At 41.8% G+C, this 14,942-nt stretch overlaps 1 protein-coding gene across 2 annotated transcripts in view; it reads left to right on the forward strand.

The window, feature by feature from the left end:
* Positions 1–14,942, forward strand: part of SUCLA2 (succinate-CoA ligase ADP-forming subunit beta) — a 67,721-nt gene that overhangs the window by 25,671 nt on the left and 27,108 nt on the right. For both annotated transcript variants that reach the window (XM_039530487.1, XM_039530481.1), the window contains exon 2: positions 2,318–2,501. In XM_039530487.1, coding sequence (XP_039386421.1) covers positions 2,411–2,501 — 91 coding nt within the window. In that variant the 5' untranslated portion in view covers positions 2,318–2,410. The remainder of the gene's footprint in view (positions 1–2,317; positions 2,502–14,942) is intronic.

A 14,942-nucleotide genomic window follows, 5' to 3' on the forward strand; every position in this document is an offset into this window, starting at 1 on the left:
GCAGTAGTGATCCTCCTGAGATTTAAATAGGCTTTGCTCTCCATTGTAAAGCTCGAATTTCCCAGTCAAACTCTTGTTTGCTTATTTTAGGGCATTTGAAATTGTGACCAGGGTCCCAGTTGGGGGCCAGCTATGTCACTCAATTAGGGTGAACTGCAAAGAATGGGGCAGACAGACCCCCAAAAGCTGGTGTATATTCCAATACTTAAATTCACCAAGCCAGCATAAAACAGCTTCTTTATTACTTTACTGGTTACTCAGAAATCCAAACAATACAGTCCCCTTAAAGTGATCTAGCCTCAAGCCTCCATCCAGGTACCCACATCAAATATGATGAATATTTTTGTAAATCTTATTTCATCATATAAAATAAAAGGTTCTCCAAATCCCAAAGGATCGGACACATTACCTCCCAGGTTAATGAATGTTTCAGATCTTATCCAAATACATGTTACAGCCAATTCTTATTAACTAAACTAAAATTTATTAGAAAACAAAAGAGAGGGAGTATGGTTGAAAGATCACTAGACATACAGACATGAGTTCAATTCATTGAGGTTCAGATTCATAGCAGAGATGGTGAGCTTTGTAGTTGCAGAGAGTTCCTTTAGAATTTAGTTCATAGGTCATAGTCCAGTGTCCAAATATTATATTCAGGGCGTACCAGCATAACTGGGACCTCAGTCTTGCGACTCAAACTTCCCCTGTTGAAGCATAAGCAGATCTGAGATAACAGAATCAGGACCCAAGGATCTTTTATACAATTTCATGTCTTTTGACAAGTTGAAATTCCTCGGGGAACAAATGGTAATTAGGATGACTTTGAAGGAGGTCCATCACTGGTACTTAGCTATATGTATTAACATAAGGCCATTTGCTTGTTCCTCCACCATTTACAGTACATTTCAAAGAGAGATGAATATGGAGATATCCCATGTTTACAACTCACTTACATGATAGGATGTTCTTTTGACCTCTGAATTATCAGAATACAGCATAGACAGGGACTGTTGATTACATTGTCCACCCTACTCATACATATGTAAATACACAAAACCGCAAACATTATCTCCCCACTGTCTTCTATAGGTTATTTTGAAGAATGTTTTGAAGGATGTTTAACTCTTTCTAGCGATGCATCACAGAAATATAAAAAGAATTTCCTCAAATTCCAGGATATTTAAAGATCAGTGTCCAGTTAAAAATCAATGTATTTATATGTCACTCTTGCTAATAACACCTTTGCCTAAACTAAGAGTCTTAAAAGTTAAACATTTCTTGTGCTTCAGTCAGCTTGAACAGTGAAATACCTTTGGTTCCAGTCTTGCAAATGTGTATATAAATTAAACCCATTGACTTCGATAGGACAAATTGTGTGCAAAAAGTTAAGCAAAATGCTCTTCTACACTTTCATTTAGAAAACAAAAATGCCTTTTTCTAGTATTGTTGGAAATCATTCTCTTTTGTGTTTATAAACATACATTCTTGGCTTATGCTACCTAGTAGCATGTTCTTTAAGATTTGGAAAAACTACTGCATTGTGTCCAGTAATAGCTTTTCATAGTCTTGTTCACATTACACGGTTGTGTAGTAAGATCAGAATTCTACCCTCATTTTCTCCATTCACCCTCTTATTTCTGGCTAGTGTCTATCCAGAAACTCCTGGAGCACTCACTGTGTGTCAGTTTCCATGAAGAAGTGACTGTTGATAGTTGAACGGCCTGGTTTCAGTCTCGAGCATATTTTCTCTCTACCCTCTGATTAATTGTTGGCACTTTACATCAAGTATTGATAGAGAAAGTTAAATCTGGATTTTTCTGCTTTTATGACAGTCTGGAGCCCAAGATAGCAATGGTAAATCCTGTCAACAGTCACTTTGCTAGATTGGTCAAACTCAGTACAACCCATTCATTTAATTACTGAAACTGGTGTACAATGCCCCTTTTTAGCCACTGCTTATGCCTCTTAATTTATATATCTGTTACACAGAAAAGTGTGTTAAAGATAGTTTAGCTTTTACCATACATTTTGTTGTCTGTATCTAATCTGTCAGTGTTTACACTTTTTATGTAAAATGCTAAGTGTTAAATGGAGTGCACAGGATTTTGTTTTAAGAAAACTAAGTGATTCTTACACTTCCATGTTAAATTTCCTAGTGCTATGGCATTTATCATTGTCAGTCTTATTGTACCAGAATGTACCATCTCACATAAATCCATTCTTCAAATTCCATAGTTCTTATGTGTTTAACATAGAATTTGTGTTTAAATAGAGGGCATCCTGTTTGCAAAACAATCACTTTCTTTAATTTTCTTAGGTGCTTGCTGGAGGTCCAGGACTATTCAATAGCCATGGGTTTCAGGTGCAACAGCAGCAACAAAGGAGCCTGTCACTGCATGAATACCTGAGCATGGAACTGTTGCAAGAGGCTGGTATTTCTGTTCCACATGGACTAGTTGCAAAGACACCAGAAGAAGCTTACAAAATTGCAAAAGAAATAGGTATAATATTAAAGAGAACATATATAGTTTAGACATGGAATTTCTGATACAAGGTGTAACTACTTTTGTTTCTTACTTTCCTAGTGAGACACTTTAATTCTACATATCCTCTCTTAAGGAGAGCTTCCTCCCCATGGAAAAAACTTGCTTGAATATGATCTTGTAGCTGAAATCTTGTTTTATTCATTGAAGCTTTCTAAAGCCTGAGATTCTACAATGCAACAGTGGAAACAGTGACATCAGCCAGGTGGCTTAGAGATAGAGATGTGTTGCTGGATCAAATCATGTGCCTGAGACTCACATGGGGAGGATCTTAGCCCTTATTTATGAAAAGGGGGGCTCAGTGGCACTCCTATTTCTTGCCTCCGACTCTCTGGGAAGGCTCTTCACACAGTTTAACATCCGTGGCTGGAATGGATTAGGGTGGGGTGGGTAACAAGGGAATATGTTTGTCCATCATTTTCCTCTGCGCCCTTCATAATTTCTCTGAGAGAGCTAATGTGTCATAACTGTCCCCCTCTTCTCCCCCCCCCCCCCGATAGAGCCAGGGAAAGACATGACTGGGGAGGGGGGGGAGCTGTTGGGGGCAAAAGCCACTGCAGGTGAAAATGGCCTTTACATGGATGCTCCAGGCCTCTCATTGATCATGAGATATTACTAGGTTTGCATGCAACATTTTTGTGATGGGAGTAAGGGCAAAAACCTATCCTTCCAATGGAGCAATGTGTTCCTTGAGTGCTTCTCAGTTTTCCTTGCAAAAGTCCCCTTCAACTGCTTTTGTTGCAGAAGGGGCCTCTGTATGTAGTGTTGTAGTGGAGGGTGTGCTGAATTCCCAGGGTTTGAAGAGAACGGATTTGTTTGAACTCCGCAGCTTAGTTACTTTTCTGTTTGCAACCTTTCTCATAGTACAATATGGTCACTCATTATGTGAGAATAGTCAAAAGTTAAGCTCTTTCTGGGCTACTAGGTGTCAAAAAAAAAAACAAACTATGCCAATACATTGTTCTAAAGGTAACTTTCTGTAGGCTTGCTCTTTCTGAGTTGATTTGACATTCGTGTCACATTGACTTGCCACTTTAATCTACTCATGTCTCTCGTTAAGTGTGTGTGTGTGTATATATATATATAAAATATGTATTTCTGATCTGATTTTGATCTCCCTTCTGTATTGTTTCAGCAATGACTCTTTATAAATTTGCATTAAATAAGCTCTCTGATTTGAAAGATCATGTTGTAGACTTGCATCAGTCAGGGTTTAATGCAGAAAAGGATTTGCTGATTCCATTACCATATGTAGGAGGCCTAGATATATCTTGTTGCAGCAGAGATGGTTCCTCAGTCTATATTTCTGTGACAAAGATAACTGCCTGTATCTGGACACTGATCTCTGCTGTGGTGCTTAAGTTTACTGCAGGCAATAAGAGCTACGAAGAACTTGTTTTTTTCAGAGCAAGTGGTGTGGTGTTAAGATATATGAAGGTATTGAAAGGCCTCTCCCTCCCCTTCCCCCCAGCCTTAGGTCTGATATACTGGAAATTCAGGTCTTGCCTATCCTGTTTTTTCCTGAGACTGGCTGGAGAACTAGTAGGAAGGTGACAAATGTCAAGTAAACTAACACCGAGCCAGAGGTTAGGGGTCTATTACAGGAGTGGGTGGGTAAGATTCTCTTAACTGTAATGTGCAGGAGGTCAGACACTAGATGATCATGGTGGTCTTTTCTGACCTTACAGTCTATGAAAAGAAACCCCCACTGTAAATACCTATTATAATTCAAAGCCTTACAAAACAGTTTGAAGATAAATTTTGTTTAAAAATGTCGTGCCCCCAGTTAAGGTCTGTCAGAGCTCACCTGTATTATCAGATTCCAAGTACAGATCTCTCACTTTTGCACTAAAGGGCTAATCTCTATGTGGACCAGTTGCTACTGGCGATGTGAAACTTTGCCGGTGGTTATACAGCTGCTTGCTATATAGCAGTAGAATATTGGTGGTCAGGATTTCTTGGTTATATATCTGGCTCTGGGAGAGGTGTGTGATCTAGTAGTTATAGCAGTGATTACAAGTACGTAGTTCTGAAACCTTTTGTCTAAAGCAGTGTAAATGAGACTTGAGTCTTTCATAGTAGACTTGGGTTCACTTCTTCCAGAAGTGACTTTGTTCAGCCTCTCAGAGATGAGGAGAATGATATTTGCATCCCTGCACAGGTAAGGATGTGAGGCTATGCTCAGTAGCAAGGAAGAGAGCTTCGAACTCATACACCTTCCTTTTAGCCAAAAAGCAGGCTGCGGGGGAGTCTCTTTTCTCATCTATAGACTATTGCTCAGCTTAGTGCTGTGGAACAGGAAGGCATCATTGCCCAAAATGCAAAATGTGCTGCAAAATCTAGGATGCTTGAGGTATAATCAAACTAATACTGAATGTATCACTTTTTACGCAGCCCAGGATTGGGCTTCTCTTACTGCTATATCAAATTGAAAATTTATGTCTAACTTGCTGTCCATTATCACTCAAGAATTTCATCATTACCACTTCTCTCTGTGAGTTATCTGAATTCCTCAGATGTATTAGCGTCCCCACCCCCCCAGTGGAGTCGCATGTTTTCTGCCCACACCTTAAATCTCAAAGTTCTAGTCTATGCTACAAATACAACGGTCAGAGAACCTGTTTACAGCCCTGTTACTACCTGGGTTAAAGGATAAGTGTTATATAACCAGATTCATTCCCATGGCTTGAGGTTTATTGTAGATAAGCCTTTTGTATTTCCCTCTTGGCTGGTGTTCACACTGCCTTTCAGTTATATAATCATATTTCATTAACATGCTGCCTATACCTCTTTTATAACACTACTGAAAATCTTAAGAAAGACTGGGCCTAACATGAATCCCTCTGCACTCAGGTTACTTTTCCTTTTTCCTCTTCCATCAACCTGATCATTCCCTTATCACAACACTGTTTATTTTCTGTGTTCACCTGTCTGCTGCTGCACATAGATCTCCCACAAGATCTGACTCCAAACAGTCCAGCTGACATTGTATTAATGTGTTTGCTTCCCTTAAACTGACTGACAGGCTCATTGAATTCTGTGAAGGAGCTGAAGATAGGACATAATCTTTAAACCCGAAATTAGCCTCTATGGCAAGGGTAGGCAACCAATGGCACGCGTGCTGCCTTTGACACGCGAGCAGATTTTCAGTGGCATTCACACTGCCCGAATCCTGGCCATCGGTCTGGGGGGCTCTGCATTTTAATTTAATTTTAAATGAAGCTTCTTAAACATTTTAAAAACCTTATTTACTTTACATACAACAGTAGTTTAGTTATATATTATTAGACTCATAGAAAGAGACCTTCTAAAAACGTTCAAATATATTACTGGCACGTGAAACCTTAAATTAGAGTGAATAAATGAAGACTTGGCACACCACTTCTGAAAGGTTGCCGACCCCTGCTCTATGGGAATCAAGCAACAAACATCAGCTTGTGACAAGAGCGGTGGTGGTAGTAGTACAATTTTTGGGAATTTAGCCCCTTTAAATTGACAATACTTGAGAAACTGTTTAGTACATCTGGTAAATTTGATCATTACAATAAGATTTTTTTGCCACTTCACAGAATTCAATGAGTCTATTGCTCACTTGTGTAATAAAATGGAGTGTTATGGAAGAGGAAATAGTTTAGTTAAGAGTTGGGAAAATATTTTATTTATTCCGTTACCAGCAGTTTTACTATGTTGAGACCTTTTTTTTAAGGTTATACAGTATTTCACTTTCCCACTTACACCATGTTTGTTTGGGCAATAGTTGTCATTTGTCAGTTGACAGGTAACCTGATCCAATAATGTGATCAACAGCTATGTAATATAAACTGTTTTCTAGGTTCATGTACCTTGAGCATGATGCTGCATACTCTTGTTTTGTATCAGTGTAATTTTTCAAAGGAAGGATGAAGAGTCATTATTTATATTATTGTAGCACCTAAAAGCCTTAGTCAGGAACCAGGACATCATTGTGCTCAGGGCTATGCATATGGTATGTTGCAATCAGAGCAAATTTCTGAACTGCAGGTTAGGAAGGATGTGTAAACACACTTTCCAAATCTTGCGGTGTGTTAGAGAAAATTTAATTTAAAAAATCAGTTCTCATTTAAAGTAACTTTTAAGATCTCCCTGGGTATCGGGAGTCAGATTTTCTTACTATTTACAATGCAAAACCAACTGATGTACGAACTACAAGCTGAATTCAACTTTGGTTCATATGTGTACAAAATTAAGTTTAATTTGCAGGGCCAATTCCCCCCCCCCATTCACCCCCTCACCCTCTTAAGCCAGTGCAATCCCAGTAAAGACAATGGGGTTGCCCAGGTTTATTTAGGGCAGAACTTGGCCTGCAGGGTCTGTTACTAGCGTTGTTTCGAACAGAAAAGAACTCAGCTTGAATTCAGACAAAAAAAATCTCTTCACTTTGAAACTAAGCTAACCTGATACAGAATCACTGAGGCAATATGTGAAACATGTCCACTAAAAAACATTCTCCAGTAATTTTATGTTTTGTCTTTCTAGAAATTCCCTCATTCCTCCTAAATAAGCAAATAAATTAACGTTCCAAGACATAAAGACAGGGCTGGTCCCTGTCTGAAGTTTTTTCCCCATTAATAAACTGTGGATATTCATATATAACAGTACTTGCACCTCAGATTTTAAGTATAATTAACATCTTATATAAGTATAAGTAACATCGCATCTAAGTATAATTAACTTTCAGGCAGCCACTCTTTTCGTCCGTGTTCATTGTACCAACTGTCTGAACAATTTCTGATCTTAAGTCCATTGTATTTAAGTACTTTTTTAAAGTTGATAAAATCCTAGAGAGATTCTTGGACAGAAATGTTATAACTACTAATGAAAGTGTCTGTTCACTTTGAAATTTGTAGGTTGCATATGTGGCTTTTTCTGTGCTTGAGTACTTGTTTAAATGGAAAGGTATACCAGTATGAGGTAGGGTGTAAATGTAAACCACTGTAGTTTTATAGTTATGACTGTTTTATAGATATTATTCCAGTATGAGTGTTTTTTCCCATATTAACTTATGTCACTTTGGAAATGGCATAAGATGAATGAGGGACCCCAGAGTAAATGTGTTTTTGTTTTGTAAGTGTGTCCCTATGGAGAGTTTCATTGCTATAACTACAACGGTTTAACTATACCTGTATAACTAGAAAAAATTTCCCATGTAGACAAGCACTAAGAGAACTACTACTTGAGGCATAAAATTTTAGTAGTAAAAGTAGATGCTCACTTTATGTTATATTTTAGTGCTTGAAGGCCCCTATCAAGGCCTTGTTCTAGGTGTTATATACACCCATAATAAATAGGCCCAGAACTGCCCCAGAAAATTCATAATCTTAGCATCTGATGGGAGACAACAGATGGATACAGCAAATAAGTGGGGAATGGAATAGGACAAAGTAGTAATAAAATTAGAATTTAATATAAGAGGTGGATGTATCAAATGGTTTCTTGATGCACCTGTACCCCGATATAACGCTGTCCTCGGGAGCCAAAATATCTTACTGTGTTATAGGTGAAACGGCGTTATATCGAACTTGCTTTGATCTGCTGGAGTGCGCAGCCCTGGAGCACTTCTTTACTGCGTTTATATCCGAATTCATGTTATATCGGGTCGCATTATACTGGGGTAGAGGTGTATTGCACTGACATTTCCTGTTCACTGTAATATGAGCTACAGGTTCATAATTTCCTTGGGTGGAGGCGCAATACTTTAGCATATGTACAGTTGCACTCCTTATTGTGTAGATGCTAACTGTTGTTGCTCTTTACCGGTCACACTATCATACATCCAAGCCTTGCAGAGCACTTATCCCTGGGACTATGCTCTCTAAAACACCTCACACCATTCCGGTGCCTGAACTAACAGCCAGCGTCTGGCTCACTTGGGCCCTCTGGCTGAAATATATTTTGCCACAAACTTGAAAATCACTTGGAACGCTGAAACTAGTAGGCTTGTGTGGTGGTTCTGACATTGTTTCTTCAAAAGTTTGGCGTTATGGAGTTTACCTGCTTTAGAGCCCAAAAATGTAATGGAACTATGGGCTTGGCTACGCTTGCGAGTTACAGCGCAATAAAGGCACTCCGGGTGCAGTAGCTCCCTACCTGTCCACACTGGCAAGGCACGTAGAGCGCGCTGACTCCGCGGCTAGTACACTGCTGGTACTCCATCTCGGTGAGAGGAATAACATTTGCTGCACTTTGGCTACAGCACCCTGGCATCAGTGTGAACAAGGTGTTGTGTTACTGCGCTCTGATTGGCCTCCAGAAACGTCCCATAATCCCCTTAAATCAAATGGCCACTCTTGTCATTGTTTTGAACTCACCAAGGAATGCGGATATGGCATTTGAAAGCTCCATTTCTGACAGCTAGCTCTGAGACAAAGCAACCGTTACTGTTGAATTCTGTGTGTAAGAGAGAGGCAGGGGAAGGGAGGTCTGCTGCTGTCTGAACTTACAAGACAGCATGCTGACATGCTCTCAGCCCCCCAAAAACCCACTCTCTTGTTCTCCAGAAATTTGCATCTTGCACTGCTCTGTATTCTTCTGGACAGTGTAAGCTCATAGTAAGTCTGTCATTCCAACACTGGGTAATGATTCTTCACCAGCCTTGTCATCCTAAGTAGAGGTTCCTAAACACAATGGTTTAAATAAAACAAGTTTTTCATGTAGAGAAAAATAGATTTTCAGGATTCCTAGTGATAAAGTATAAAAGTCAGAATTGGTTACAAAAGAAATAAGAGAAACACAAGCTACTACCTAAATGAACTTAAGACCAATATCTCTCTCACCATGAGCTGTAACAGTTAACAGGCTGGATTTTCTTTCAGCCAGGGACCAGTCCCTCAGTTCAATGTGCTTTAAGTATCTGTTGATGCCCTGAGCAGAGGGATGAGAGGAGGAAAGGGGTGATGTGGAGGTCACTGTCTCTTCTTTTTATACCCTTCTCCTCTCTTGAGGATTATCCCTCCCCCCCTGGGTTGTAGACAAACAGTTATCTGTGTGCATGAGATTCAAACAGTCTCTGGGATGAAATGTAAATTTCTTGTTTATACCTTCTCCATTGCTGGTGGATGGCCAGTTAAGTATGGTAGGCCAGTTAAGGGACAAGGAATGGCCCTTTAGCACCTTGCTAATGTGCCTTTGTCTATGAGGGCTTGTCTACACTACCAAGTTTTGTTGACAAAACTTATGTTGACACCCAAAAGTCAACAAAACAAAAATCACCAGAGTGTGTTCACACTTGCTCTCTCTGTCAACAGATCATGTCCACATTGGGGACACCATCATCGACAGGGTGAGCAATGCATCATGGGTACGTATCCCACTGTGCAGTGTTGTGGGAAGGAAGAGCTGATGGCTGTGCATCTTGGGATTCTCTCCCAGTTCTCCCACAGCCCCCTCAGCTGTCAAGTGCAGCATCGCAAGTAGCTCTGTGAGCTCTCTCTGCTGAGGAATGGCAAAGCAGCACAGCAGTTTGTCCGCCTCCTCCTGCAGCAGCCGTCTGCTTGCTGTTGTGTTCCTAGTGCAAGGCAGATCAGGAGCATTCCAATGATTTGCTCTTTGTTTGTTCCTCAAACAAAGCAGCACAGATACTTTCTGCAGCTTTGAAAGGAGAGGAGTGTATGCCTGCAGGGCAGCAGAGGTTAAAACACTGAGCAGAGCAATCGGCAGGCATCTGTTAGTCTGTTAGTCTATAAGGTGCCACAGGATTCTTTGCTGCTTCTACAGAACCAGACTAACAGGGCTACCCCTCTGATACAGGGCAGGCATTGTGGGATACTGGCAGAAGCCAGTTCTGTCGTCAAAACAATTAGCAGTGTCTACACTGGACAATAAAGGGAGAGGAAAAGTCTCTCCTGGAGTGGAAGTTTTTTGTTGCCAAAACTGTGTTTTTCGTGAAAAAAGTCCCATTGCTGTTTTGTTGCCAAAAGGCAGTTTTTGGTGACAAAACTTGCCAGTGTAAACAAGCCCTGAAAAAATAATTTGTGGGTTTTACACAGATCTGCAACATATTTCAGTAACAATCACATAGCAAAGTCTCATAATTTTACATGCAGTGATGTTTGCACATCTTAGATGAACAGAAAAGTTGAAGCTTATAATTATATTCATACTTTGGATTTCTTGCTGCTTCTTGGAAATAGTCTTAACAGGTTGGTTAAGTGAATTAAGATATTTCATGTTTCATGGCAAGAGAGAGCTAAACTCTGCTGTATATTTCTCATTTTGTGTAGTAGTTGAGTTTCACATCACTACTGAATCCTTTGAATTGCTTTGAAAATCTCCTCTGTGGTCTGTTGAAATTTGAAATGGCTTGTTATACTTAAGGAGTGGACAGAGCGGTTATATGTACCAATAACATATGTCTCAATTTATATATGTATTATAACTGCACTGTCTAAAGCTTTCTTTAAACGTTAATGAAAAATAAACTCAGATTCCTCACTACTTATTCTCTGCTCATTTGTTGGAAATGTATTGAATCCAAGGCTGACAGCTTTCCAGGGTCTACTTCTACTCAAGTGGAGAGAGACTTAAATAAAACCCAACAACAACAACAAAAATCCAAAACTACAAAACCTGCTTTAATAAAGAATCCTCCTTTCTCTTTAGCCAGCATTTCAGAAGGGCAAATACTTCTGGTGCTCTCCACAGCTGCCCACAACACTGTTGCTTAAGTTTGAATGGTTCATTTTCTGCTTATACCTGTAAAGTGGAACATACAAACTCCTCTGTGTCCATTTCCTGTTCTCCAAACCTGTCCCTTTCAACTACTTAAGGGAGGACAAAAAGATTGTTTGCATGTTTCTAGCTAGACCTGCTCCTCCTACTTTCTCTGGCTGGCACCAACCTCTGCTGTGGTAGTATATTGGCTTTTGTTCTAGTAAGTATGATGGCTAGAAAAAGAGGGGTTAACATAGAATTCTAGATATTCAGGATTTGTCTGCTTATATGCAGAAAATCTTTGAGTAAACATAGTGGCTTAGAGAAATTAAGCTAATAAATATTGGTGTCAATCAAAAACAATGCCTGAAAACGTCTATAGCAGGGGTGGCAAAACTGTGGCTCATGTGGCTTTACCATTAAAGTGCAGCTCGCGGAGCCCCCCACATTCCCCTCCATTCTTCACCTACCAGTCTGCTAGGGGGGAGCTCAGGACCTCTGCCTTGCAGCAGGGTGATGGGGCAGAGGCTTCTGCCTTGCGGGAAGTGGGGGTGTCTCGGGGCTTCAACCCTGCGGGGCAGGGGTGTCACGGTGCTTCAGCCCCACCTCACACAGGATCCGGGCTGAAGCCCCCAGCCCCGGCAGGTGCACCCTGGCTCTTGAACTTCTGAAGATTGTCATATGTGGCTTGGGGGGTCAGTAAGTTTGTCCATCCCTGATCTATAGGGAGGCACCTATTGCTTTGCAGATTTAGCCCAGGACTGGAAGTCCAGAAAACTGGATTCTCTTCCCGACATTGCCATTGGGTTGCCCTGTGATGTTTGACAAATTATCCTCTCTTCTGGTTACTGAGTATCTGAAGAGCTTTGATGTATAGCAGTATTTCTCTACTGTTATCAAAATAGCAAATATACATCATTGTGAAAAATTCATAGTGAAATGAGTATAACTTCCGATCTTCATAAAGCCACCCAAGTGGATTCTATCTGTCATGGAAGGATGTCTCTTTTTATTTATTTATTTATTTGTGTTTTGTCCTACCTTTTTACGTGTTTCTACTTTTCTTTTACCCATGTTGCATATTAACTTTTTTGGGTCAGTTCTCCATTAACATGTTCTTTGTAACAGATTGTATGTTGTAGTGTTTGAGTCCAGAGGCGGATTAAGAGTTTGTGGGGCCCTGGGCCAGAGCAAGTGTGTGTGTGTGTGTGGGGGGGGGGGGGGGGGGTGTCCGCCCCCATCTGTTTGCAGTCCCCTGGCAGGAACACCAGGCAGGCAGAGCGGGGCAAGCCCCTGACCCTGCTCCCTGGCACAAGCGCTGGGCAGGGTGCCCATTTTTCTGTGGGCCCCCCAGTTGGCTGGGGCCCCATTGGCCCAGTAGCTAATCGGCCACTGGATAGGTCTGTTTTGTTTGCAGATCAGAGTTTATAGCAATATCATTGACCAATGAACACTAATCTTGTTTATAGCTGGTGGCTGGTTACCTTATGCTTGATGCTAAACATAAGGCTTGTACAACTACACGAAGACAGAATAGTCTCATGGAAGGGTAACATGAATAATAAGAGTCCAAGTATTTCTTTCATGACTTCTATGAAAATGAGTCTAATCCAGTGATTCTCAAATTGTGGGTCGGGACCCCAAAATGGGTTGTGACCCTGTTTTAATGGGATCGCCAGGGCTGGTGTTAGACTTGTTGGGGCCTAGGGCCGAAGCCTGACCCCCATTACCCAGGGTTTCAGCCCTGGGCGGTGGGGCTCAAGCTTCGGCTTCAGCCCTGAATAGCAAGGCTCAGAGTACCGGCCCCCCACCCGAGGCTGAAGGACTTGAGCTTTGGCTCCCCTCTTCCCCGGGTGGTGGGACTCGGACAGGCTCAGGCTTTGGTTCCCCCCCGCTACCCTCCTGAGGTCATGTAGTAATTTTTGTTGTCAGAAGGGGGTCATGGCAATGAAGTTTGAGAACCCCTGGTCTAATCTATATGACATTCAGTAGATATGAAAATGGAATAGGATTGTGAAGATAATTATCTTGGATGTAAAGGTCATAGTAGTCTACATGTACTCACATCTTAACTCATAAACTGTCTTCAAATATTTTATACCAAAGAGATTGATCGTGACAGGTAATTTAATGAAAGCTACTTATACACCTCTACCCCGATAGTACGCGACCCGATATAACACAAATTGGATATAACGCAGTAAAGCAGCGGGGAGCCCTGGGCCCTTTAAATCCCCGCCAGGGCTCTGGCAGCCAGGCTCGGGTGGTGATTTAAAGGGTTAGAGGCTCCAGCTGTTGTAGGGATCCCTGGGCCCTTTAAATCCCTGCCCAAGCCCTGCTGCCAGAGCTCTGGTGGTGATTTAAAGGGCCTGGGGCTCCCTGCAGCAGCTGGAGCACCAGGGCCTTTAAATCACTGCCAGGGAAGCTGGTCCAGTCTGGCACGGGTTACTGGCTCTTGCTGGTATGCTGTACTGGACCAAACCCGATATAACGCGATCTCATCTATAAGGCGGTGAGATTTTTTGGCTCCCGAGGACCACATTATATGGGGTAGAGGCGTACCTATTTTTTTTTTTTTTAAAGTTCTGGGGATTGGCTACTGATACTTTTTCACTGCATAGTTAACTCAAATTATAACTAGATTATTGCTTCTAACTTGAGCCCTGTCCACATACCGTGCACAAACTCAACTTGATAATGACTTTTAACTGGAGTTGGCTGGCCTGTTGGATATAGGCTAAAGCTCAGGTTAGCACAACTGAACAGCTGCCATGGCCAATGCATGATAGTAGGCTAGTTCAATTTGAGTGTTGCTAGTCCTCCACTGCCTTTCCAAAATTTTCCCCATCACAACCCTGTGTTCCCAGAAAGCGTAGACAGGTTCTCCCACTATTCACTGGGGGGAAAAATTCATAGATGAGCTTAACTTATGGCAGCACAAAGAACCATGGAACAGGTCCCCAGAAGGCCAGGTTTATATCACAAAGTTCTGTTGGCTTAGCTGTGCTGGCGAGGGGTGTGAGGGTGGGAAAAAACACATACCCTAGCCGACATAGCTATGCCAGCAAAAGCCCCAGTGGAGGCACTCTTTTTGTCAGCATAGCTTGTGTCATTTGGGAGATGGTGGCAGAAAAAGTGGCTCTGTCTTTATACATTGCATCTACACTGGGGGTGTCTGCCAGTGTAGCTATACCAGCAAAGCATGTGTAGTGTAGATAAGGCCTTTTATGTTATCTCTGGGGGTAGGGTGGAAACTGCTTAAAGTATCTTCCTAAAGGTTACAGTTGAGTCTACACTAGGGATGCTATACTTTGTATACTATACTAGCAAAATGTTCCAAGTATGGATGCAGCTTATACTGGCAAAGCTGCACGTGTATAGCTTTTTCTAGTGTGTCCACCCTCTGAACAAAACAAGGTATACGGATTTGCCAGTACAGTTTTGCCAGTGTAACTGCATCTATACTAGGGGTCTCAAACTCAAGTGACCAGGAGGGCCACATGAGGATGAGTACATTGGCCCGAGGGCCGCTTTACTGACACCTCCCCACCACTGCCCTCAGCCCTGCCCCCACTCCACCCCTTCCATGAGGCCCCTTCCCTGCCCCCCTTCCAACCTCCTCTCCAAAATCCCCACCCCAGCTCCGCCCCCTTCCTGCCCCCAGGGGGTGCAGGAGGCATGAGGGGTACAGCAGGGGGTCAGGGCAGGGGA

The sequence above is a fragment of the Mauremys reevesii genome, linkage group 1, assembly GCF_016161935.1.
Source record: "Mauremys reevesii isolate NIE-2019 linkage group 1, ASM1616193v1, whole genome shotgun sequence".
NCBI classification, from domain to species: Eukaryota; Metazoa; Chordata; order Testudines; family Geoemydidae; genus Mauremys; species Mauremys reevesii.